This window comes from Typopeltis vanoorti, chromosome 24 (assembly GCF_054136105.1).
Source record: "Typopeltis vanoorti isolate ZY-2024b chromosome 24, IOZ_Tvanoo_1.0, whole genome shotgun sequence".
Taxonomy (NCBI): domain Eukaryota; kingdom Metazoa; phylum Arthropoda; class Arachnida; order Uropygi; family Thelyphonidae; genus Typopeltis; species Typopeltis vanoorti.
In genome coordinates this window covers 40709836-40737595 of record NC_143572.1, presented here as the reverse complement: position 1 = coordinate 40737595, position 27760 = coordinate 40709836, and the positions used below count along the sequence as shown (strand labels likewise).

General features: G+C 36.7%; 2 protein-coding genes across 2 annotated transcripts in view; both read left to right on the top strand.

The window, feature by feature from the left end:
* Positions 1-21733, top strand: part of LOC150093123 (protein FAM234B-like) — a 124079-nt gene extending 102346 nt beyond the window's left edge. Inside the window, exons 5-8 of the mRNA XM_090414157.1 lie at positions 8105-8269; positions 14705-14780; positions 21616-21673; positions 21720-21733. Coding sequence (XP_090270283.1) covers positions 8105-8269; positions 14705-14780; positions 21616-21673; positions 21720-21733 — 313 coding nt within the window. The remainder of the gene's footprint in view (positions 1-8104; positions 8270-14704; positions 14781-21615; positions 21674-21719) is intronic.
* LOC150093122 (uncharacterized) overlaps positions 21681-27760 on the top strand; it is a 74098-nt gene continuing 68018 nt past the window's right edge. Inside the window, exon 1 of the mRNA XM_090414104.1 lies at positions 21681-21783. Within this exon, the coding sequence (XP_090270230.1) occupies positions 21733-21783 (51 nt within the window). The 5' untranslated portion in view covers positions 21681-21732. The remainder of the gene's footprint in view (positions 21784-27760) is intronic.

Below are 27760 nucleotides of genomic sequence, written 5' to 3'. Positions count from 1 at the left end.
TATCTCCTTCAGCATGCTCCTCTCCTTTATTTATACACCGTTGCATACAAATTTTCCATTGTTGGAAGTAGTGCTGCAAGTCATCGGGTATTATCTGCTTCAGTAGCACTGCCATTTTCTCCTTTATCTCATCACTGACTGAAAATGGGTGCCCTTCAATGTGGATTTCAAACTTTGGAAAAAGGTAAAAGTCGTGCGTGAAGCTAAGTCTGGCGAGTAAGGTTGATGGTCCAACCCTGGGACAATCGATGCACTGGAAAACTCCCACATCACTGAGAATGAAAAATGCAAGAATGAGCAAGTCAAAACTGAAGGCAATGCTGATCTTTTTTTTTTTTTTATATATCAATGGTGGTAATAGTTGAATGGGTACTAGAGGGTCAGACAGTTAACCAACATTATTACCTTGAGGTTCGGGCCAAGCTGAGAGAACAAGTGAAAAAGAGACCCAATGCTTGGATTCTCCATCAGGACAACACTCCAGCCCACATTGCAATGTCTCTAAAGTAGTATTCCAGTGTTGGACCATCCACCTTACTTGCCAGACTTAGCTCCATGCACGACTTTTACCTTTTTCTAAAGTTGAAATCTGCATTGAAGGGCACCCATTTTCAGTCAGTTGATGAGGTAAAGCAGAAAACGGCAGTACTACTGAATAACACCTGATGACTTGCAGCATTGCTTTCAGCAATGGAAAATTCGTATGCAACGGTGTATAGATAGAGGAGGGGAGTATGTTGAAGGGGATAACAATTAAGTTGTACAATTGTAATAATAAATCACATTTTTGCAACCAATCTCCTTATTTAATAGCCACACCTCGTAGTTAATCAAGGTGATGTGGAGAGCTTGCATGATGATTTAAATAGCTGTCCGATAAATTTATTAATGAGTATCAGTTTAATGTGCAGTTATGCATTTTGGGATAAATTTATTATAAGCTGTATACCACATTGATGAAACTGTACTCCAGGAAATAGATGAAGCTAGAGATTTACAGATAGTGGTAGACAGAGTTGAAGTTTAGAGGACATATTGCTAAGGTGGCTCGTAAGATTACTTGGCTATTAAAGAACACACAAATAGAGATAAGGAAGTTGTTAATCCTCTTTATAAAGCCTTGATACATCCACATATGGATTACTGTGCTCAGGTCTGGTCTCATGGATTTCTTAGGGATGAAGTGGTGGAGAGGATTCAGAGGCGAGTGACCATGATGATGAATGGTCTGTGAAACATTCCCTATAAGGATAGATTGAGGGTGTTTGGATTGCAAAAATTGTTGATAGGTAATAAAGAGAGAATATAACAGAAATGTTTGTTACTTGCAGGGTTTTATAGGATTGATGCAGGGAAATGTTTCAGCACATCAAATTTGAGTAAAGATGTGTGGTTAGTAGGATTGTGAGGACTAGATTTTTTGCTTGGAGAGCTGTGAATGAATGGAATGGATTACCAGTCAGTTGTGAGTGCTCTGTTAATATATTCAAGGAGAGGTAGGATAGTTTGGATCCCCTGCAATTAATCTTTGGACTCCATGAAGTTGCCAATACCAGAATAATAATAATAATAATAATAATTTCATGTCATGTATTCTTTCTTTTAAGGTTACACGGTGATCATCATTCATATTTATAAATTTAGGAATTTATGTTAGAGGCATTTCTGAAAAAATATACAGAACACTATGCAAATACATTAAAACCACCTTTAAACCCCCAAATAAGTTAAGACACCTACTTAGTTCTTCTAAAGATCCTCTTCCACACCTAGCCCACCCAGGGGTATACAAAATGCAATGAACATGTAACATACCATACATAGGGGAAACAGGGCGAACTATCCCAATCAGACAAGACGAACACAAACGACACATTAAATACCTCCATTTTGGAAAAACCAGCCTTCCTGACCACGCACTCCAAACATACCACAGAATTGATTGGAAAAATACCAAGTCTCTACACCGCACCAAAACCTGGTTTGAGAGAAAATTTAAAGAGTCATGAAATGCTCAAACATAACCCAAATCTCAACAAAAATGCGGGCCTAACCATTCCAAGAATGTGGAGGACCCATCTACAACCTAAACTAGCCGTAGAAAATCCCACTACAAAAAGACAACCTGGTGAAGTGTTTGTAACATTCAACAGCAACTGAAGGAAATCATATAACAATCAGAACTGTACAGATCCAGAAGAATATTAATATGTGAGGACTTTAGCAGTTTATTGTAGTTGTATTTTTATTTATTTATTTATTTTTTTTTATATATTTATTTTATTTAATTTTAATTTTTTAAAAATATTTTTTATCACTAGAGGTCAGGCTAGGGAAAAGGATTAATTAACTATGTAGATTTAGTTTATCGGTATACAGGGCTAAAGCATGTAGCTTGGTTCCTTATACACTTGTATCCTTCTGATGATGACCTCGATGCAGGGGTCGAAACGTCAAGTTTTATTTTATTAGTAATTAATAAAATAATCTGTTTAACACGTGTTTTTGTGTCCCAAAATTTATAAATATGAATTCATTTCATATAGTTTAAGCAATTAACTGATACAGGTCAGGGTTTTGTGAAATGAGTATGTAAGCAAAGAAGACAGATTATAAAATATATATGCAAAAACAAATGTTTGCAATTTAAATTCCATTATAGTTCATCATATACAAATCAACAAATGCTGCTTTTCATATTATTATCTATTTTTATTATTATTATTACTATTTTTTTTATTTGTATTCATCGCACTGATAAATAGACCCTGAGATGATCTTTATTTTAGAAATATAACAGACCATTGCAACATTATGCCAACCAATATTTATTTTTTTATGTATAACTGAACCATATATATTTAATGGTGTGTAGGTATTATTAAAGAAGATAGTCAAGGAGTTGTAGAGGGAGGCCGCATACTACCTGTTCTTGAATTTATTCACTCAACTGCTAATGCATTCCTTTCCAATTATGTGCCTCTTTATGTGAGACAAGTCTAGCTCTCCCCCCCCCCTCTTGATGGCATTCATTTTCATCTTCCAAGAATGTCCTCTTGTCCTTATTATTATTAACACCCATGCATCCTTATAGGATCCTTTCCTTCATGCTCAGAAAACATGTTCACAAATTACGGAAACAACTACCTTGTTAGAATTAAACTTCAATTTAATATAAACCAAATAATCACTCACCATTTCGACCTTCACATTGAGGTCATCATCTGGAATATACACATATATACAAAGAAACAAGCTGCACTACAATGTGCATGATATGCTGAAGTTACATTGATGTAGTCAACTGTTTAAACTACTGGCCTGACCTCTGGACAAAAAAAAGAAAACCTTACTACATCAAAGCTAGAGTCCTGTTATTATCTGTTATCTATTAGGTTACTAAATTAAATTAAGCTAGAGAGCAACATGTTCATTCAACATGTTATAAACGGAAATTTAAAGAAGCCTGCGAAATTTTGATTAATCGACCTAAACTTAATAATATGGTGGCTTAAAAATCCCAAGAATTTGAATGGCACACATTCAGCCTACTTAATTCAAGCTTTCCACAAACCCTGACTCTAAGCAATTTTCAGCTTTTATTGGCTACCATCCATACTGGTTTGTTCTAATATATATGTATAGTTACATAAGTAAAAAAAAAAAAAATTGTGTAAACATGCTGCTCTCTAGCTTAATTTAATTTTGTAACCTAATAGATAATAACATAATAACAGGATGCTATCTTTGACGTAATAAGGTTTTTTTTTCCGCCCAGAGGTCAGGCCAGTAATTTTAATGGTTGACTAAATCAATGTAACTTCAGCATATCATGTAGATTGTAGTGCAGCTTGTTTCTTTGTATATATATGTGTACTCTAGATGATGATGACCTAATGTGAAGGTTGAAAAGTTGAATGATTATTTTGGATTATATTAAACTGAAGTTTTACTCTAACACGGTAGTTATTTCCATAATTTGCGAAGATGGATACATCCTTACAGGACTTTATACATCACACACCTCTGTTTGAGAGGTTATAGCAAAAAGATCAGCAGTGAGCCATATTCTTCTAAACATTGTCTTTTAATACTCACATTAGAGGCATAATAATTTATCTTATCATCATTGACCCAATGTAGGCCTTGGTTCAATCCACAGACTTGGATATACAGGATGACAACACTACCGTCTCTTGATGTCAAATGATCAGGCTTTCTAATGCCTTCCTCGGTCCTGATATTTGGCTCCCTTCATTACCCATTCTTTCAATTCTGGTGAATCGAGAATGTTGGAATCGAAAGACTATAATGTTGGAATCCACAACATTACAGTCTTTTAACTGTAATGTTGTGGATTCTGAAAAACATTGAAATGTGTGTCATAGTCTCTCTGAACCCACATGCAGCCGTACATGAAATATTTATGTATGCTTACCACATGTGCTATATGTACCTTTCTATAAAAGGGCATTTATCCTAGCCCTGACCAGATCTATATAATCCCATCTAGGTAACATTCTTGTTACTTCACATACCCAAAGATGTTGAGGAGCCCTCTCCAAACCACTGAAGGGCCTCATGTCAACTACTAGATGTCTTTTCCATCTCTTCCTTTCAAGAGAGTTAGAAATAATTTGCATTCTGTTATCAAAAGTCTAACATAATGTTTTTAGTTAATTGTTGTGTAATCAAAGGAGTTGTAAAGGCAACTATGGTAAAAGGTGAAGATGAATATTGGAGTTTATTTAACCTTTGCTATTTTAAGTAAGGAACCATATATCTCAATGCAGAAATTTAATCATATTTAACAGTTGCATAAAGATAAGCAACTGGAACATCATGTGGTAGTCTAAACCAATATCTAACTGCTTGATGTACTTGTTTATCTAGTCTATTCATGATGCTCAAAGTTAGTTTTCCTGATACTAAAGAATAGAATAATTGACATAGAACAAATTGATTTAATAACGCAATGTGTTGCTGAGGCTTCAGTGGAGCTTTATGAAGCTTATCCAGAAATATTGAAAGTTGACTTGACCAAGACCATTGCCCATCATCTGAAAACATCAAAGATGTAATCCTGGACTTTCATTTTCCTGTCATGACCTGATGGTATTGGATGATAGTAAGATTTCATTGTTTTCAAGACCTCTGGAAGTAAAATACTGAGCAGCATAGTCCAACAGCTCCTAAAGATTCATCCTAGTTTCAGCAACAAGTATCAAATCATCTGCAAAAACCATTGCATTTAATTGGCATCCATTCAAATTAAAACTAATATATGGCAGCATAGATGAAAGAAAGCCATCAATAACAATATTAAATATAAATGATAGAGATCTCCTTGTCTAATGCCACATACAGAAAGGAATAGACAATGTTTTATCTCAGTGATAATTAAAATAGATGACTTACTATTGTACTGTTTTTTGGGCTATGCAGTATTAAGATGCAGAGGGTTATTTTTGATAGGAAATAAGAGAGTTTAGGAAAGATTAAGTTTGACTAGGTTATTCCTTCCTGCACTAGAGAACAGTATAGAGATCTACATTTAAGAAGTTTGCTGTAAATATTCTCAAGATCTGCATTTTTGAAAATTATAGAGACAACTACCGTGCTTGAATAAAAACTTTAGTTTAATATAACTAAAATCTACGTTCGATGTTTCGACCTTTATGTCAAGGTCATCTTCTGGAGCATATCAAATAAAGGATCAGATAAAGGCAATGCCACTGTCGTCCTTGACAGGTCAGCATACGTACCTTCAAATGAATCAACTAGTAGCCGATAACAACACATACAAGCTGGTAAATTATAACCCAACAAAAAGGATAAAGGATAAAACAGAGAAACTACTCAAGTCCATCACTTCTTGGCCACCAGACATGGTTAAAAAACTCAAACCCCACTACACCCCCGCCCCAGAATATATGGGGTCCTGAAAATACACAAACAAAATGTGCCCCTTCGACAAATCGTGGAAGGAATAGACAGTCCCAATTACCACTTAGCCAAGAAATTAGCGGCAACACTCAAGGAGTTGGTAGGTCAATCCCCCTCCTACATAAAAAATACACAACACTTTATAAACAAAATTAAAAACATAACACTCGACAAAGACAACTTATTAGTCAGTTTCGACGTTTCTGCCCTTTTCACTAATGTCCCCATCAATGACACAATTCTTCTACTACAGAACAAATTTCCACCCGACATTACGGCCCTCTTTGCCCACGTACTACAGTCCGGTTACTTCGTGTGGCAAAACAAATTTTACAGAAAGAAGGTACAGCGGGCTCACCACTATCCCCCTTCAATCGCTAACTTCTACATAGAAACCTTTGAGCAAAGGGCTCTTGATTCCGCCACGCTAAGACCGACAGTCTGGCTTAGATACGTTGATGACGTGTTCGCGATCTGGCTGCACGGGCGACAAACGCTAAACACATTCCTTAGCCACCCGAATAAACAACACGAACGCATATAATTTACCATCGAAATCGAAAATCAAAATTTGTTCCTGTTCCTAGACACACTAATCACGTCTTCCTTCAGGCAGTCTATCCTTCACAGTCTACTGAAAACCGACACACACTGGCCAATACATACATGCTAATTCATACCACCACCCATCACAAAAATACGGAGTCATTAAGACCCTTAAAAACAGAGCTACAACAATTTGCTCTAACCAGCAAGCCCTGAAACAAGAACTAAAAATCATGAGTGACACATTCATAAATAATGGCTATAACAAAAATACTATTAATAAAATACTCCATCAAACAACAACAAAAACGAATCTAGATTACAGTAAAACCATAGCCATCCCATACATTAAAGGGTTATCAGAAAAAATCAACAGAATCCTACAACATTATAACCTCAATACCACCGTTAAACCACCCTAAATTTAAAACCATATTGAACTCCTCTAAGGATCCTCTCCTCCCATTAGTACATCCTGGAATCTATTGCATCCACTGCACCTGTAACTTACCGTACAGGACGGACACCTGTACGCAAGAAAGAACACATTAGCCACATTAAATATAACCATTATGGTGAAGCAGGCCTCTCAGACCATGCGCTCAACACCTTACACCAAATCAACTGGAAAAGCACCCACTCTTTACACCACACAAAAACCTGGTATGAAAGGAAATTTAAGGAAGCCTGCGAAATCCTGATAAACCACCCAAATATCAACAAGAAAGATGGCATGAAACTTCCAAGGATCTGGATGGCACACATTCAGCCTACCTAATATATAAGATCCAGCATAAGTCAGGACTCTAGCCAATCTTCAACTAGTATTAGAAACCATTCCATACCAACTGGCTGGAATGTACAGGTATAATCATGATGTTAATATATGTATATAGATAGATACTTGTTGTTGCACCCAATGCATTTCTACAACCAACAGATAACACTTAATAGGACTCTAGCGTTGATGTATAATTTTTTTTTTCCACCAGAGGTCAGGCCAACAATTGTTGTAGTGGTTGGTCAGTATCTTTAACAAACCAGTTTGATTGTAGTGTAGCTTGTTTTCTGTGTATAGTTGTATGCTCCAGAAGATGACCTTGACATAAAGGTTGAAACGTCGAGTGTAGATTTTTGTTATATTAAACTAAAGTTTTTATTCAAACACGGTAGTTGTCTCCATAATTTTCAAAAATGCATTCAGATCACCGTGTAAGCTTAAAAGAAAGGATTCTCAAGATCTGTTTTGCAATGCTGGGTTCTGAAATGAATTCAGCATAGTAGCAAAGCTATGAATCGGATTTGAAAATACATTAATTGCACATAGTTAAGCCACTACATTAAGGTTCCAAGCTTTCTTCCACGTTAAGGTTCCATTGTGTGGCAATCCACGTGCAATGCAGGTTTATAACTAGCTGATTTGTAACATAATATATCTTAACCATATCAAAATTTATTCTATATTTTAAATAGAAAAATTATGCATTGCCAAGTGCCTGTGCATTTTAGTGTACCTACCTAACTCACTTAAGGTCCTTATGGAAAAGCTAAAAATAAACGCAAAGCATCTTTTCATGATTCTCTGATTTCTATGCTTTTTTTTTTTTCCCAGTTTGCAGCATCCCTTGCCTATTATCAAGTTAGAATTAGTTCCTCTTCCTGAAGGAAATAATCTTTTATTTTGGGATGGACACAACATTGTGATGTTATCAAGAACAAGCACTACCAAATACTCAGAAAAATGGAAAAGCACTCTAGATGATTTTTTGCCTTTCAGGTATTCTTTTTTTTTTATTAAAGTTAAGGTTTTATTGTAACTTAATATGTAAAGAAAATTTAAAACATATTAGTTGTAAGTGAAAATATACCAAATGTTGGTTAATACAGCACCTCTAAAGACTATAATTGGAATGTCCATAGTTTGAAAGACCCACATGTGATATTCTGCAGAACCTGAAAAAAACAGTGGTATATGGTAATTGGAAGTATCATAAACTGCATATTCAGTTATTATGTACACGATGTAATATAAAAAGTTGTCCAGAATAACTCCTGGTAACCACGTGTACAGGAGTCCAGATGTTCAAAAAGAGGGATTCCAAACATTTTGTAAACATGTTTCTTGAAATCCAAGTGACTATTGGAGCTACTCTGTTCACTTTTGTGGTATATTATAGGTCCTTTGCTGGTAAATATAAGTCTGTCTATGTTGGCAATGAAATGAACCTCACAAAATTCATATATACATGTTCTTGGATGTACGTAAATGCTGTGAAATCTGTTCAGGGTAGGTTTTGTTCTCAATAACAAAACCTACCTTGAACTTCGACTCTGTCTACTGATGATGCTAGGGATTAACCCTAAATCCCTAGTATCATCAGTTTCTTGCAGTATGCAGTTCCATCTATGCAATACACATCCTGAACGAAATAGTTCAGGATGTGTATTGCATAGATGGAACTATGCAATTTCAGTTCACAAACATCCTGAGTTGTTTGTGAACTGAAATAGGGCTGAGATATTGGGAGAAAATTTAGCTTGGATTAGCTCTTCACAATGAACTTAGGCTATTTCGTTTGGCAGGGAAAAATTCTACAAACAAATAGAGGGGACAGCCATGGGTTCACCACTCTCCCCACCCTTGGCCAATTTCTTTATGGAGCCCTTTGAAGAAAAAGTCTTAGCCTCTGCCCCACAAAAACCAATTGTATGGCTTAGATACATTGATGATGTGTTCGCTATTTGGCCACATGGCTCTGAAACACTCCTCTCCTTCTTAACACACTTAAACAACCAACACACCAGAATCAAGTTCACCCTGGAAAAAGAGGAAAACAACAGCCACCTTTTCCCAGACACACTAGTCACCCGCCAGCCTGATGGAACCTTGGTTTTCTCAGTTTATAGAAAATCCACCCATATAGGCAGATACATTCACCAACAATCCCCCCCTCACAACAATTTGGAGTGGTGAAAACACTATACAACAGGGCTAAACTAATCTGTTCTAACAACATGGCCATAAACACTGAACTAAATCACATCCTCAACACTTTCTCAGCCAATGGTTATCCCCCCCCCAAAAAAAAAAAAAATCCAAAAAAAATTAACACCTACAAACCACAGCCCCCTCCACAACAAGGATTACTCTAAATCCATCACCATTCCCTACATCCGAGGCACCTCGGAAAAAATTACCAAAATCTTAAAAAAACATGACCTGACCTCCTGTTACAGGCCATACAGAAAATTGGCATCCCTTATCCGCTCCACTAAAGACCAACCACTTCCCCTAGACCTACCTGGTATATACCAGGTCCCTTGCAGCTGTAAACTTACTTTGGCCAAACAGGCAGGAGAGCGAATATCAGAATTTCTGAACCCAAGGACTACATCCGTTTTCACAAGTACAGCCATTCTAGTCTTGCAGACTATGCTCTGGATACACACCACAGAATACGGTGGAAGAAAACTACAGTAATATACACCGTAGCAAATACAAATTCGAAAGACTATTTATGGAATCAGCCTCAGCCCTAAGAAACTCTCCAAACCTCAACAAATTTGGTTGTATGTGACTGCCCCAAATTTGGGAGGCTTACATCAGCAGACCTTCAGCCCAACGGCCAAGAACACCTACTTAGCCTGCTAGAGGGCACCATCAGGATTTTTAGGAGAACAGTAGCTTCATTTGTTCATTCTCAGTTACTGTGTTGTAGTGCCTATGTGAACATGCCTTTTTTTTTGTAAGTTCCTTTTGAAGATGGCAATGTGACGTTGCCGAAATATCAGAAATATTTATTAAAGTGCAATTTAATTTATATTCATATCTACGTTGTTCAATTCCTTAAGTGATTTAATAATGCATAACCATATAAGCCTGTCTATGAGTATTGTAATAGATATAGTATGAAAATCAGCAATAACAAGACAAAGACATTGAAAATATCAACTGCATTGTGATTGAGAACCTATAGAATAAGTAAAACATTTCAGCTACTCAGGCACATTTTTAGTGAAGATGGTAAATAAAACATGGAAATAGACAACAGAATTGACAAAGTCGGTATGGTAGGAAGTCAACTGAATAAATTTATATGGAATAAGAGAGAAATTAGCCAAAACACTAAATTAGCTGTATACAAGACAATGTTAACCAGTTTAACTTATTGATCTGAGAGCTGGGTTAGAAATAAAACATTTACTAAAGACTAGAGACCACAGATATGAGAGTCCTGAGAAAAATTAGTGGTGTGAACAGATGGCATCACAGGCAAATATCATATTAAAAACGAGGATATTAGGAAAGAACTTGACATTGTTAGTAACCAGGAATGTGTTAGCAGAGCTAATCTGAGGTGGTATTGTCACGTAAACAGTATGGGAGAGGAAAGATTAGCAAAACAAGTGTTCTCTGCCAGGTTGTCAGTAAAAAGACCCAGAGGAAGACCAAGATATAGGTGGATTGATACAGTAAGTGCATTAGAAGATAGAATATAAGATCTGATAATGTTGGAGTCTTGACAGATAACAGATTGATTTGGAGGAAAATTGTTGGAAGTTAGTGACGATGTAAGTTTTACATGTAATACTATTGTGATATCCTGTACACCACTTGAGGGTAAATGTCAGGAATTTGCTGATGATAAAATACTATGTGACAATTTTATAGATATGACAGAAGGACTTTGATTCAGTATGGAGTGAGGCATGGAGAATACTAAACCAATATGGAATAGATAATAAAATAGTACGCCTAATTAAAACTCTACTTTCCTCAGAAATGTTAATAAAAATCAATGGCAACTATAGCCAGCCTTTCAAAATAGAAAGAGGTGTGTCTCGTGACTGCATATTTTTGCCAATGCTTTTTAACCTATATTTGGAATATGTAATAAACTTAGCCTTGGTGGTATTGAAATAACAGTTGGTTTCAAAAAAATAAAAAAAAAATTGGTAATCTCATTTGCTGATGATAATGACCTAATAGCAGAGAATGAGCATCAGTTATAAGAATTAACAGACAGAGTTTCTGAAGAACTTAGTGATTATAGATTAAAGTTCAGCATTTACAAATCAAAAACAATGTTTTCAGGCAAGCCCATGAATATTTCAGCTAATGATAATAAAATTGGAAGAGGTAGATAAATTCACTGCTGGGAAGTATACAACCCAGAGATGGTCGGTTTAAGCATGATATTAAAGCATGCATTGCTAAAGCACTAATTTCCCTTCAGCAGGTTACAGCCACTTTGGAAGGACAATAAAATACAGCTACTACAAGACTATTTCATTGATACCCTTGTTAACTCTGTCTTACTGTATTGCCCTTATGATGAGAGTTAGACATGGCTAAAGGAAGATGAGAAAAGACTATTGTTGATCTTCAAGGTGAAGTGCTGGAGAAAACTTTTGAAGATACCATACATGACACATATAACAAATAATGAGGTTAGAAATAAAATCTGTTCATTGCCAGAACAAACACAAGAAAATATCATCACTAAAATATGTCGGAAACAGCTCCATTGGCTGGGGCATGCGTCTAAATTAGATAGTTAACCTAAAATAGCAGTGGTGCTTAACATCTGGTAAAAAAAAAAAAAAAAAAACGGGGAATAACTTAGAATCATCTGGATAAATAATATGAGAAAATGGAATAATTCTTCATTTTCACCTTGTTAAAGAGATCCCAAGACAGAAACACCTGGAGAAAGTACATTACGACTGTCACCCTTATAGTGCCCTAATAGTCTACACAGACTATGAGAGAAGAAGAAGACTATTGTTATCCTTTTTTTGCCTGTTCTTTTTTACTGCTTGTGAATTGCTGATCATGTTTTTTCTTTGTTACCTCCACACCTTGCTCTTTAAATTCTCAGATTTATCTCTCTGACCCTGAGTATTTAGCCTAATATCTCTTTCCTCACAAACCAATACACACACACACACACACACACACAAAGAATTTGTAAGAATTTCAAAACTAACATGCCCATTCATTGCTCATTATTTTTCCATATCGTAGACCCTGTTGCTTACTGCTTTCACTAACAAGACTGCTGGAGTTATTATAGGGTCTTTGATTTGCAAAAATAATGAGCAGTGAATGGGCACAGTAGTTTTGAAATTTCTAGATTCTTGTATTATATAAAATTACTATATAAAAATATTACATTTTACATTAACTTTATTTTTGACACAATCAAAGAAGTGTATTTTGGGGAAGTGATGAATATATTTTTTTTAATTAATTTTTTTTTTATGTTAGGGCCCATATACGAGAGGTCGGCTGGTCTACCTATAGTACTTTAGTACCGTAAATGGATAGTGGGTTTGGAAAGGAGGAACTTGTTAACATTAGATTTGAAAACCTGTATATTGTATTCCTTGGGAAATACCTCAGGGTGAAGACTGTTCCACAGTACAGCGTACAGCAGTAGCAGGGATGAAGGAGGAGGAAAAGAAACATGTTCTGTGGATTTCAAGGTGTACTGTGAAGGGATGTTGGGAGGTGGCTGTACGTGTTCCAATGGGTTTAGTACAGAGTGGGGGAATTATTGATGTTGTTTCAGGTGAGCATTTTCAATGAAAATATTTGTAGAATATGCAAATTGCAGAGACTAAACATCTATGTGAAAGTGGGGGGAGTGAGTCGGTAAGAGATGGATCATTTATCAGTCTAATTGCTCTCCTCTGTATTGAGTCAAGCATTTTGAGGGAGCTTTTAGGAGCCCCACTCCAAATGTGAGAACACTATTCAATAGCTAGGCAGATTTACAATTTGTATAAGGTTAACAGCTGTTTTGAAGTGAAGTAATGTCTTGAGCGAAAGAGAAAGCCTAGTTTTTTGGAAGCTGAGGATGCAATGGTTGTCATGTGTTTATGCCAGGAAAGGCCTGATGTCATGGTAATTCCGAGAAGAGAAATTTCATCTTGTCTGGGATTTGAGTGTTATCAAAAATAATACTGGGGGGAAAATGGTTCTTTTTTGTGGGAAATAAGACAGAACTGGGTTTTACTAGTGTTGAAGTTGACGAGATTATCTGAGCCTCATCGGAGGATGTTTTGGAGGTCGCGTTAAGGGAAGTTGTGGTTGACGTTAGTTGAAGTGAGTTGTGTAGGGTAAGGTTTTTCAAAAGAAAGGGAGGAGTGCAATGTGCTGTCATCTGTGTATTGCTCATCAGTGTGTCATCTGTGATGCAAAACTGTATTGGGTTGGAGGTCAACTGGAAGTAGTCATTGATGTATAGAAGGAAGAAGGTTGGTGAGAGAATTGAACCTTGTGGGACCCCAGCATTAGTTGGATAGTGGGAGGATAGGGAGCCATCTACCATTACACATAGTGTGCGTCCAGACAGGAAGCTGGTAATCCATCTGCAGAAGTCCTGAGATAGTCCAAATGATGGAAGTTTGCTTAGTTAGCCTTTGTACCAGACCCAGTCAAAGGCTTTAGAGATATCGAGTGCAACCACTTGGGATTTGCCACATTTTTCCATGGTATATGTCCAGAGATGGGTGATATATGAGAGCAGGTCATCGGCCAAATCCGTACTGGTGATCACTTAATAGCTGGGTACCTTCAAGGTAGAGTAGTAGTTGAGAATTGATGGTTTTCTCCATCACTTTAGATAGGATTGAGGTGAGTGAAATAGGACGGTAGTTGGATGGCTGTGTTTTGTCTCCTTTTTTTGGAATGGGTTGAATATAGGCCAATTTTCAGGCTTTTGGATATATATACCAGTGGAATAAGATAGTGTGTACAGATGGCATAGGATAGGAGTCAGTTCTGCTGCACAGACCTTCGGACAATTGGAGGAATGCCATCAGGGCCAGGGGCTTTTTTGAGTCTTATTTTGACAACAGGTTTATGATATGATACAGGTTTAGGATGTGACTGGTTAATGTTTAACTGAACTTAGCTTGAAGTTCTCTGAAGTAAGTTTGAAGTCTTTTAAATGTCATGTCATTATGACAGCATATTAAGAATATTTTTTTTTAAATCTATAAGAAAGTTGCTAGAAAATTATCTTAAATGTTCAGTTGCCTTAAGAAAAAGTCATATTATTATTATCTTTGTTTTATCTGTTGAAATGCAAATGAAACAGAATGAAGTAGAAAGTGAAGAATATTCTGACAATTTACAGTATTTTACTTGAGTCAGATTTATAATTAATATTGTTCCATTTTTTTTAATGTTTTTTTTTTTCAGAACTGCTGGAAGTCTTTCAGATGATAATAGTGTTGAAATGGTTGTAGTAACAGGAGATATGGAATTGGGATCCAAGGTTAGTGTTTATAAATAGCATCATCAACATTTGCAGTCGTATTGGGGATTATTCATACAGTAGCTGCTGCATAAATGTGTACAAGTTACTTATATGAGTGAATGTTCTAAATGTTTTATCTGAATTTGTCATAAATGCATAACCGTTTACTTGAGTATATTGAAAAATTGCTTTCTTGGTCTGGACTTTGCAGTTGATAATGTGATCTTAATTTTTCCTCCTAATCCAAAGGATAATTGTTAATAGTATTACGTAACACAGTCTCTGGTGAGTCTCCACCCATAGAAAGTTGTAGATGTGAACTAAGGGTTAAATAATGTGGGAAAGTTCCATGGAACTTTTCTAAGCCTCTAGTAAGTGGTAACTATTATTTTTCAGGAAATTACTGAATATTAATTATAATTTTAATTAATACTTCCAATATTTTGGCAGTCAAATTGCCATCGACAAGGATCACAGAATAATATGTGCATGTGTGCACTAACATTGGGTAAATGAGGCTGAAGAGAGGCATCTTAAGTTTGGCCTTGTGTCTTAAATGGTGTCCTCTAGCAGTCAAAAATGGATGATCCTGACCATTGAGCTGAGCAGTGAATGGTTTAGAAAGTTTCCTCAGGCTGAGGCAGAATCCAGGAATAGCCTCTCATATTTTTATTTGCTGCAATGGAGTAGAGTGGGCCTTCTTCTTTTGTATCCTGTGGTAGGTGTCCAAAGCATGGTCAGCAAGTCGAGTAGCCATAATGGTGGAACTAGATGTAGCCCATGTGTGTTCAGAAATTCTGTCCTGCCTGTTTGGTCACAGGACAGTTTGCAGCCATGAGAGATCTGGTAAATATCTGGCAAGTCTAGGGAATGGGACTGGTCTTTGGTAGAGTGGATAAGGGATGCAAATTTGTGTATTTGTCCCAGACTATGCAAAATCTGTGGTAATATATTTTGCATAGTCTCTCTTCTGAAGGAGGAGAGAGTGAAGGGGAATTGCATTTAAGGGATTTTAATATTTTTTAGATTTTGTGGGAGTTGTAGCCATTGGCTAAGAAAGTGTTGAGATTGTGATCAAGTTCAGTGGTTAAGACACTTATTAGAAATGATTTGGTCCTGTTATGTAGGTTTTTATAATCCCATATTATTAGAGTGGGTGGGGGGACTGTTAGTGACTGTATCTACCAGTATGCATGGGTTTTCTGTAACCAGAGAATATCAGTTATCCAACAGGCTGGTGTGTAATCAGTGTCTAGGAAGGGGAGACTTGTTTTCCTTTTCCAAGGTGAACTATATCCTGGGATGCTGATAGTTTAGTTATGTTAAAGTGTCGAGAGGCCAAATGGAGAACATATCATCTACATAGCATAGCCGAACAGTGGATTTATGTGGGGGCAGAGCTTAAGACTTTCTCTTCAAAGGTCTCCATGACGAAGTTGGCCAGGGGTGGAGAAAGTGAATTACCCATGGCTGTTGCCTCTGCTTTTAGAATTTTCCTTGCCATATGAAATAGCCAGCGTTCATTGTGAACTGAAACAGGATTGAGATATTGGGAGGAAATATAGCTTGGATAAGGTCTAAGGTGTCTTTAAGGGGGGAGCCCACCTTTGATTGCCTTTCTTCAAATGTTCAGTTGCCATTGTTAGATTGTGATAGAGTGGAAATTTATGAATTCCTATCTTATCACATCTAACATGCATTTCCAAACAAAAGAATGAGATAAATACAGTAAATTGCCTCTAAGTGTAAAATAAGTAATATGTATATATATATCAAGCATGTTCTGTAATGAAAGGGTAAATAAGTATATATTTTGTGCCATTCACGTGGTTAATTTAGTATTGAAAATGTAAAACATTACCAGAGCTTTAAAAATTAACCTGTGTAAAAGAATTATAAAATGTAAGCACAAATTCAACAGTTGGGGGGGTGGGGTCAAGTCCAAAAGTTACGGAGTCGTAATGGTAACACGGGGGAGCGGCTCGCCCAAGTAAACAATGACGTCAGCGTACGTGCGATAAGCAGGGCAGAGAATGGACGCCATGACGTAGTAGCACGTGTGAATCGGCCGGACACCGAAAAGGGCGAGAATCACCGAGAAGAATAGAGGGAAATATAAGGGTCATGCGACCCTGTAACAAGGCTTTTTTTGTCCCTGGATCTCCGAGGTGTTCGTCCCTAGTGGTGGCAGAGGGTGCGAGTGCCCTCAATGTCGGACGGTGCCCCAGTATCGGAGAAATCCCAATAGGCGGCTACGGTCTTGGCGGCCGTATTCTCCGCGGAAGGAAGCAAGTCTGGCAGTCCACAGAAGGCCAGTTTCCTGTGAACCTATGAAGCACTAAAGAGCTGAAAAGGGAAGATAAGTAAACTTTGTTTGTGTTTAACAGAATATGTGCCATGTTAATATGTTATGGAAAAGGAACATTAATGTTATAGGATAAGATTGTATTGCTATTAGTTTAGAGGGATATTGAATTTAATCTTACCATTTGTCGTTGTGTTTAAGTTCGCTTTTATATTGAATGAAGTTAAGGATATGTTAGGGTAAAGAATTGGCATAATATAAAGAGATTGTGAAAGATATGAATGTTATCTTGTGTAGTCTGACAGAGCTACGGAGTTTTAGATTGATTGTGATAATAGTACATAATTAATGCATTAGTGAGGGTTAATATAATTCTTACTTTAGGAAGCTACTGTATAATATTTTATAAGTGTAATAGTAGTGTTTGAATTTTATATACCTTGTCTGAAATTCCCTTAAGATGGGATTTAATTTAGTGTTATTATGTGTATCAACTTTTGAGTATAATAAACCTTGCTTTTGATTCTAACAAAGACTTTCTGTGATTTCTGGAATCCGATGCACCACTTATAAAATATTAATTGCGAACCTATGCGGGATATTAGACAGGAGTAAATTTTGGCCATGTCTGCAGAGTTAATAGGTATCATTAAGTACTGTCCTGAGATTACCTCTTGGTTGTTAATATTAATTAATCTAATAGCACTAAGTGGCGCAGCGAAACAAATAAATTTCTTGGCATTTTATGAGAGGTAAATCTCAGACAATCTGGTACTGCCTCGATCTCGAGGAAATTCCATTTTCCCTCAGAGGTACCACGTGCTACCCGATAGAGTGTATTACGGAGACATAGCATAAAAGGTTAAAATAGTCGTGATAAGGAAGAAAGCGACACAACATAAATGGCGGTAGGATATTAGTAGAATAAGGTTAATATAGAAAAAGGTTTAGGTTAGAAAAGATTGAATAAAATACAACCGTTGTACAAATAAAAAACCAAGAATTCGATACAACACCATCATCAGGACAGTCAAATTGCTCTAATGATGGCAGTTTGACTTTGCTGAAATATTGGAATTATTAAAATTATTATATTCAGTATATAATGTAATTTTCTGAAAAGTATTAGTTATGAATAGCAAACGTATAAGCTTTTCTATCAGATCTAGTAGTGGATCAGGAATCTTATACCATCCAGTGAAATTCATCTGCCCACCTAAAATGACTTGAAAGTATGTGACTGCTGCTTGATGAAGAATAGCATGTGACTTGTCTGTTTATTCAAGTAATGATGCATTGGCATTTCTTGCCTGCCTTTCAGTAATTCTTGTAGATAAGATTATACGTTGGTTAGACATACTTATAATTTTTTAGGAAATGACAACTTAAACTAAATTATTAATTATGAAAACTTTAATTCATAACTACCTATATTTCGGCAGTGTTACATTGCCATCTTCAGGGATCACAAAACAATAATATGTGCATGTAGGCTCAACACTAAGCAAATAAGGCTGAAGAAAGGCAACTATAATCAGTCCTAGAGTCCTAAAAGATGACCCTTAGCAGGCTAAATTGGGTTGTCTTGACTGTTGTGCCGACAATTTCAGAATGTAAGCTGATGGATCCCTGGTTTTCTCTGTTTACAGAAAACCTACACATACAGGTAGATATATTCACTGGCAATCACTCCCCCCTCACAACAATATGGGATTATAAAAACCCTATATAGCAGGGCAAAATTAATATGTTTAGATAACAATGCCCCCTAACTACTGAACTTAACCATATCCTTAACACCTTAGCCAATGGCTACAACCTCCAAAAAATATTAAAACCAGTTAACCACAATCCCCTTTTCCCCTTCATAGCAGAGATTATTCCAAATCTATCACCATTCCATATATCTGGGGTAACATCTGAATAACTAACAAAAATCCTAAGAAAATATGGCCTCACAACTAGTTACAAGCCACATAAGAAATTGACATCTCTTATCCATTCCACCAAAGACCAGCCACTTCCCCTAGACCTACCTGGAGTATACCAGCTTCCTTGCAGTTGCAAACTGTCTCCTATGGCCAAACAGGCAGGTCAGCCAATATTAGGATATCCGAATACTCTCGAAGAAGGCTACTTTATCATCACAGCAAGTACAAGTATGAAAGATTATTCCTTGAATCAGCCTCAGATCTGAAAAATTTACCAAACCTCGGCAGATTTGGGTGCATGAGACTTCCCCAAATTTGGGAAGCTTACAATCTGAGATCATCAGCCCCAATGGCTAAGACAACCCAATTTAGCCTGCTAAGGGTCACCTTTTAAGATTCTAGGACCAACTATAGTAGCTTTTCTTCAGCTTCATTTGCTTAGTATGAGTGCCTACGTGCACATATCATTGTTTTGTGATCCCTAAAAATGCCGAAATATAAGTAGCTATTAAAGTTTTCATAATTAATAATTTAGTTTACTTTGTCATTTCCTAATATAAGTATGCGTTTCAGTAATTGAAAGAACCACATAAAAATTATACTTTTAGACAGAGCCTGTGTAGCTCAGTGGATATGGCGTTTGCATACCACGGTGCTTGACCGCACGAAGGAAGACTTCTTGGTTTCGAATCTAGTCGGTGACTAGAGGAAATTTTTCTAAGCCTTTTTTCAACCAGTTCCCGAGATAGTCGATCTCTGGCACGGCAAGCGGGTTTTTTCTCCCAGAAACTCAGGTTTTTCGTCCTGTAAGCTCAAGAAAATCAACCGTAGAACCAACACTATTTCAGACATTAAATATATTGTGTTAGGGTTAAGGACCATGAGATGGCGGCACTTGTTGAGCCGTTTCTCGTCACTGCATGTCGCTTAATTAGTGATAGCCTTGGGCCAGCTATCTCTGATTGGGTACCAGTGGAGATTGAACTGTCCACTCAGTCTCCAAAAAGTTAGATAGGGCTAAAACGGACTCACCTACTCCCTATACGGAAATAAATGGCGTTAGCTGATTTTTTTTTTTTTTTTTTCTGATTCTATTAGACATACTGACTCAAAAATTTAACATTACTAGAATCAGTGATTTTATTTTATTATTAGTGCAAATTCAGTTTCCTTTATTTATATTTGTAATCTTACTCCCTACTCTCTTTTCTTAACTTCTTTTGAAGTTCAGTTTTGAATAAGCTGGAATGCTGCTCATCATCCATACCAAATATTATTCTTTGATATTAAATTTGCTGAATCATTTTTGATAGTCTAATATGCAATGACCTTCTTAAAGGTAGTTTATCCTTTATGACAACATAATTCTGAAAATTGAAAATGTGTAAATAAGTTATAAAAATGATTGAGTAGCATAAATTTTAAAGGGTTACATCATGCCATTTTGATTTGAAGTTAGTAGTAATGGATTTGCTGTCATCATATCCATGTAAAGCTGTTTCTTATTAACATATTCGTTTTTTTTTTTCACTTTGGGGGTGGGGGGGGGAGAAATTCAGTTTCTTATTTTGTCAAAATTCTTCTCTTTTCCCATTTTTTTTTTTTCCATTAAAAAAAAATCACTGAAATAAAGAAAATAGAGGTGTATAAAAATTTTTAAAGAAATATTCCTTTCATTTACTTCAATGTGAAGTATTAAAGTATTAATAGATTAGTATAAATGCAGGCCAAAAAATAAGGTCTGTTCAGAATTTACTACCAAATAAGAAAGAGGAGAGGGGGGTCACACATACATGATAGCATAGAGTGACTCGTTATCTAGCTGTTGACCATTTTACTTTCATTGCATTATCATTTGTTGTCTTTGATGAATAATTTTTGAGTGCTGTGATTGAAAAAAAAAAAAAATCCCTGCCAGTTTGTGGTGTGATATGGTTTTTGTTGGCAGAAAACAATAGTGCTGCAGAAATTCACTGATGACTATGTAAGGTTTATGGTAAATTCAAACAGGCACCCATTGATCAAAAAAAAAAAAAAAAAAATGGCCACTGTCTTCTGAGACCAAAAAGGAATCTTGCTCGTCTGTTTTCTTCAGTGAGGAACTACAATTAATGCTGATTTATATTGTGAAATGCTGAGGATACTCAGATGAGCAATTCAGAAACAAAAGATGGGGAATGTCATCAGGGATCATGCTTTTGCATGACAATGCTCACGTTCACGCTGCAGCTTGAATTATCCAGCAAATGCAGAAGTTTGGGTGGGAACTTTTCAATCTCCCACCCTAGAGCTTTGACCTCACACCAAGTGATTACCTCCTGTTCCTGTATATGAATCAGTGGCTCTCATCTCACTGGTTGAACTCACTGGCAGCAGACTTTTTTTGACATGGATATGAAGATGTTGGTGCCCCGATACCAAAAATGCCTGGAAGTCAATGTTGACTGTGTGGAAAAATAAAGTATATGTGTAGGTATTTTAGCTTATGATAAAACTTTTTTCTTCTCTACCAGTCATTTTAAATTTTTGATCAGACCTTTCTGGATGTGCCTCATATTTTCATTGAATGTGCTTTCCTTCTCCATCTTTAATTCATATTTTTCTGTATATTTCACAGCTGACTGCAATAAATATATCAACAGGTAAGGAAATCTGGTCCGTCAAACAAGAAAACAGCACGATTACATCACTTCTGATTCTTCCAAAACTTTTTGCCCATAGAGATGGAATTGTAATGAGAACATTATCACCTCATCTTCAAGCGCCTACACTGTTTACAAAGGAGGTAAGTAGTAAAAAGATGATTATGTGAATGGATAAGCCAAAACATTTATATCCACTGATCAGGTTTCATATGTGTACAAGAATATCAGTTGAGGACCCATAAGAATAGCACTTTCCCATTACAATTCTCAAGTTCTATAACTGTTTGACTTAATATTGGAAAAAAACTCTCATTTCTGCATTAGGTTTTTTTTTTTGGTTAAAGTTATTGGACTATTGTTTTTATGTTTTTGGTTTAATAAGTATACCATGTTAATTTATAAAAATACATTATCAGAATGTGAGTACCTTCATTGCACTTTAAAGATATCTTTTGTTGAAATTTTGTTTTCAACAAAAAGCATTCTGGAGCATATCACAAAGTAGCTTGAAGCATTTCTTTCTCTACCTGTCTTCATAATAGTTTAGTTCAGTCTGACTTTATGAAGGCCAAAAGTTAAAAATTCCTTATGAAAGTTGATTTCTTTGCTAAGTCCATTAGATGTAGCTTCTGTTACCACTATTTTGGATATAGGTGACTTGTCTAATTATAGACAAATATTACTATACTTATGATTTGGGTCTCCATGACACAACTCATCGTGGGAGTCTCATTCTAGAAAACAGTATCATGCCACTCCTTAAACCCACTGATCATTCATGCTCTCACCACTCTATCAGGCAGTACATTCCACTGTTCATCCACTCTCTATGCAAAGAAACCGCTCCTTATTCTCTTGTTCATAACTTCCTTTCGTAACTTCCAGGGGTGGCCCCTTGTCCTCGCTCCCCCCCCCCTTACACTAAAGGAAAGAACTCTCCACTGTCAACCCTGTAACTACCTCTCAGCATATCAACTCTTCTTCTTCTATCTACCAAACTCAAAATCAAATACTTCGTACCATTTTTTCTGACACTGCTGATCTCAACAAAGCAACTATTAATTTACCACCACATCAAATCAGTGCCTCCAGAAACTTTTCAACAGAAGGTCAGAAGAAACTTGCCCCCTTCAGATAACAAAAAGTTGTAGTTCTGAAATCTTATGCGATCTCAAATTTCATTGAATCACATACTCCATAGTTTTGCTCATGATGATACACTTCATTCCTTCTCATTAGATAACCCTTGCACTTTTCTAATGTTGCAAGCTTGGAGATTGTTCACAGCCATTCCCCTAACCTTGATCTTCATCTATATCCCTTATTGACTGAGTGGACAGCATACTCACTTTTGAAATCAACAGATAGTAGGTTTGAATTTCACTGTGGATATGGTTTGAAAATGTTTTTGGGCAGTACATGGGACCAACAAAGTGGTGGTCCCATGTACTGCCCAAATACACCCATCTACCATTTGTTTATTGAATGACAAAATTTCATGTTTTGCTTCTAGATGGGATTTCTGGATAGTCTAACCCTCAGCCCACTGGCATGCATGCTAATATATTATTGGTTTACAACCTTTTGTGGGTGGGAATTAACATAAAAAAAATTCAGTGGGCTTCAGGGACAATCTCGTGAACTAAAGTTAAATAGATATATAAGAAGAAAAATGCGTTTGTGTCACATCATGCACACATAAGTACGTATTCCAGCCACTTAATTAGAAACTTTTATGTCATCATCAAATTCCTGACATGTATCCTCAAGGGGTGTACAGGAGATTATGATAGTGCTACATGAAATGTTACATCATTACCAACTTCGTATCAACGATTTTCCTCTAGATTAGTTCGTTATCTGTCAAGACCCCAACATTATCAGATCTTATATCTCTGTCTTCTAAGGCACTGTTTACTGTATCAATCCACCTACATTTTGGTCTTCCTTTGGGTCTTTTTCCTGCCAACCTGTCAGAGAACACTTATTTTGCTAATTGTTCCTCTCCCATTCTGTTTAAGTGACCATACCACCCGAGATTAGCTCTACTAACAATGTCAAGTTCTTTCCTAATGTATTTGTTTTTATATGAAATTGCTATTGATACCATCTGTTCATGTCCCTAATCTTTCTAATGAGTCATATCTGTGACCTCTAGTCTTTGATCAAGTGTTTTATTTCTAACCCAGGCTCTCAGATCCATAAGTTAAATTGCTTTAAACACTGTCCTGTATACAGTTAACTTAGTATTTTGACTAATTTCTCTCTTATTCCATATAAATTTATTCAGTTGACTTCCTACCATACCGACTTTGTCAATTCTGTTGTCTATTTCCATGTTTTATTTACCATCTTCACTAAAAATGTGCCTGAGTAGCTGAAATGTTTTACTTTTTCTATAGGTTCTCCATCACAATGTAGTTGATATTTTCAATGTTTCTGCCTATTTTCAATGTCTTTGTCTTGTTGTTGCTGATTTACATATCATATCTATTACAATAGTTATTAAATTTAGTCAGGGAATCTTTCAAACTTGTACTGGATTTATTTAAAAGTATAACATCATCTGCATAAAGCAAAGAGCTGACATTAACATCTCCAATTTTGATATCATGTTTAATACCACTTTCCTTCATAATGTGATCCATATAGATAATGAATATTAAAACACTTAAGGAATAGAACAACGTAGTTAAGAATATAAATTAAATTAAACTTTAATTTACATGACGTCTCATGTACCACTGCCGAAAAAGAATTTAAAAAAATACGAGGCCGACAGATGAAAAAGTTCGAAAAATTAAAAAAGAACTCCACCGTCTTTCCAAAACCTGCTACCAACACGGTAATCAACCTTTCTTCAGTCACCCTGAAGCCTGAAGCACTCAACGCGCTGGCACGTGGACACAACTTCTCCATTGCTCCCAATAAAATACCTAGTGAGGATATTATGATCCAGATCGAGTGCGGAATCCGCCCCTACCACATCAAGTCGCCAACAGTGTAAGACTGGATGTAGCCTGTGTCCTTTCCAAAGCAAGACTACCAAAAACCAACATATCAAACAAGGAATATAAAGCTCTACAGGAAATGAAGAATAATAAAGAATTAGTTATCACCAAAGCAGATAAGGGAAATGCAACTGTATTACTTAACCAAAAGGACTACACAGGTAAGCTGAATGCTCTTCTATTAGATCGGGCCACTTACCTCCCTATCAATTACAATCCCACCAACTCTCAAATTAGAAAACTTCACAGGCTCCTTAAGAGAGTCACTTCTTGGCCTGTAGAAGTTACCAACAGATTAAAGCCGTTTAACTCTAAACCCCCCCCCCCCCCGTATTTACGGACTCCCAAAAATACACAAAGAAAATGTGCCATTACGTCCCATAGTGGATGGCATTGATTCTCCCACATACAAATTAGCTAAACATTTGGCCAAAGAGTTCACACACTACACTGGCAACACACCATCACACATAAAAAAACTCAGCCCATTTCAAAGCCAGCATAGAAAACCTTACACTCCAACATACTTACATAATGGTCAACTTTGATGTGTCCTCTTTATTTACAAATGTCCCACTCAAGGAAACTTTAGAGCTAATCCAAGCTAAATTTTCTCCCGATATCTCAGCCTTATTTCAGTTCACAATGAACTCAGGCTATTTCGTTTGGTAGGGAAAATTCTACAAACAAATAGAGGGGACAGCCATGGGTTTACCGCTCTCCCCACCCTTGGCCAATTTCTTTATGGAGACCTTTGAAGAAAAAGCCTTAGCCTCTGCCCCACAAAAACCAACCATATGGCTTCGCTACGTTGAAATTTGCTATTTGGCCACATGGCTCTGAAACACTTCTCTCCTTCTTAACACACTTAAACAACCAACACCCCAGAATCAAATTCACTCTGGAAAAAGAGGAAAACAACAGCCTCCCTTTCCTAGACACACTAGTCACCCGCCAGCCTAATGGATCCCTGGTTTTCTCAGTTTACAGAAAACCCACCCATACAGGCAGATACATTCACCAACAATCCCCCCCCCCTCACAACAATATGGAGTTGTGAAAACACTATACAACAGGGCTAAACTAATCTGTTCAAACGACTTGGCCCTAAGCACTGAACTAAATCACATCCTCAACACATTCTCAGCCAATGGCTACCCCCCCCAAAAAAAATCCAAAAAATATTAGAACCTACAAACCACAGATCCTCTCCCTCCCTCCCCCCACAACAAGGATTATTCTAAATCCATCACCATTCCCTACATCCGAGGCACCTCGGAAAAGATTACCAAAATCTTAAAAAAACATGACCTGACCTCCTGTTACAAACCTTACAGAAAATTGGCATCCCTTATCCGCTCCACTAAAGACCAACCACTTCCCCTAGACCTACCTGGTGTTTACCAGGTCCCTTGCAGTTGTAAACTGTCTTACTTTGGCCAAACAGGCAGGACAATGAATATCAGAATTTCTGAACACAAGGACTACATCCGTTTTCACAAATACAGTCTTTCTGGGCTTGCGGACCATGCTCTGGATACGTGCCACAGAATACGGTGGAAGAAAGCTACAGTGATACACCGTAGCAAATACAAATTTGAAAGACTCTTTATGGAATCATCCTCAGCCCTAAGAAATTCTCCAAACCTCAACAAATTTGGGTGTATGCGACTGCCCCAAATTTGGGAGGCCTACATCTGCAGACCTTCAGCCCAACGGCCAAGAACACCTACTTAGCCCACTAGAGGGCACCATCAGGACTGTTAGGAGAACAATAGCTTCATCTCTTCATTCCCAGTTTCTGTGTTGTAGTGCCTACGTGCACGTAACTTTTTTTGTAAGTTCCTTTAGAAAATGGCAATGTGACATTGCTGAAATAACGGAAAATATTTATTAAAGTTTAATTTAATTTATATTCTTAACTACGTTGTTCTATTCCTTAAGTGTTTTAATAATGCATAACCAACGTATAAGCCTGTCTACGAGAGATAATGAATAACAGAGGGGATAATGTACATCCTTGTCTCACACCAGATTTAACATTAAACCATCTTCCTGTACTTCCTTCAATTCTAACTGCTGACTTACAACTCAAATAATGACTAAGTATTGCTTGATATAATGCCCTATTGACACCATATAATTGTAACATTTTAAATAGCTTTTCTCTTAGCACCTTGCCATATACCTTTTGCAGGTCTAAAAAAAAATTTTCACATTTGATGTCCATAGACACCGTATGGTCACTGCCATACCTCACATGGTTTTGACAATGATGTCTTCTGCTAGAATAAGTGGTAGGGTTGCAGATTCCCTTTCCACATGAAGTTTTTAGGACAATCACAAACATCCATGCCCATTGCAGGATTCGAACCCGCAGCCTCTTGTCTGGTGAGCAGGCACGCTAACCACTCGGCCGGTCTTGCAGGTCTACAAAACTTAAATACAGATCTTTGTTATATTCCCATGATTTTTCAACTATTTGTTGTAAAGTGAAAATTTTATGTAGGTATGCATAAAGGTCACACAGTGTGTATGCAAAATACTTGGTTATATGCATCATGACATGTTCTAGGCAACTATTTAAGAATGCTGCTGGCAGTAATTGTCAGTAGCGTTGATCACAATAAGAAACAACAAGGATATTTCGGAGTTTGACAGAGAGCTAATTGTAGGTGCATGTCTGACTGGAGCCACAATTTTGAAAACAACAAGGCTGACTGGTTTCTTAAAAGGCGGGATATCCTAGGTGTTTAATCAGTGGAAAAATAACCTCCAAGAAAAAAATGAAAAAATTAAATTTTGTTTGTATTTATAAATAATAACAATACTTACAACATTATATAAATGCAATACAAAATGTTAAAGGTTACAGCTTATATTTTGATATTAATTGGAATTGTTTCATTAACGGTTTAGATTACGAAACAAATGCACTGCGATCTAACGCAGTGTCGGAATTATCAGGTTCGGTCTGTTCAACTAGACTCACCGATATTCGTTTGCACTTATCACTGCACGTTAACAAGTGAATCCAACACTGTTCGTTGAGCAGTGTTACTACAGATAAATTGTATGCTTGTGCGCATTATTTCTGTGAGATACA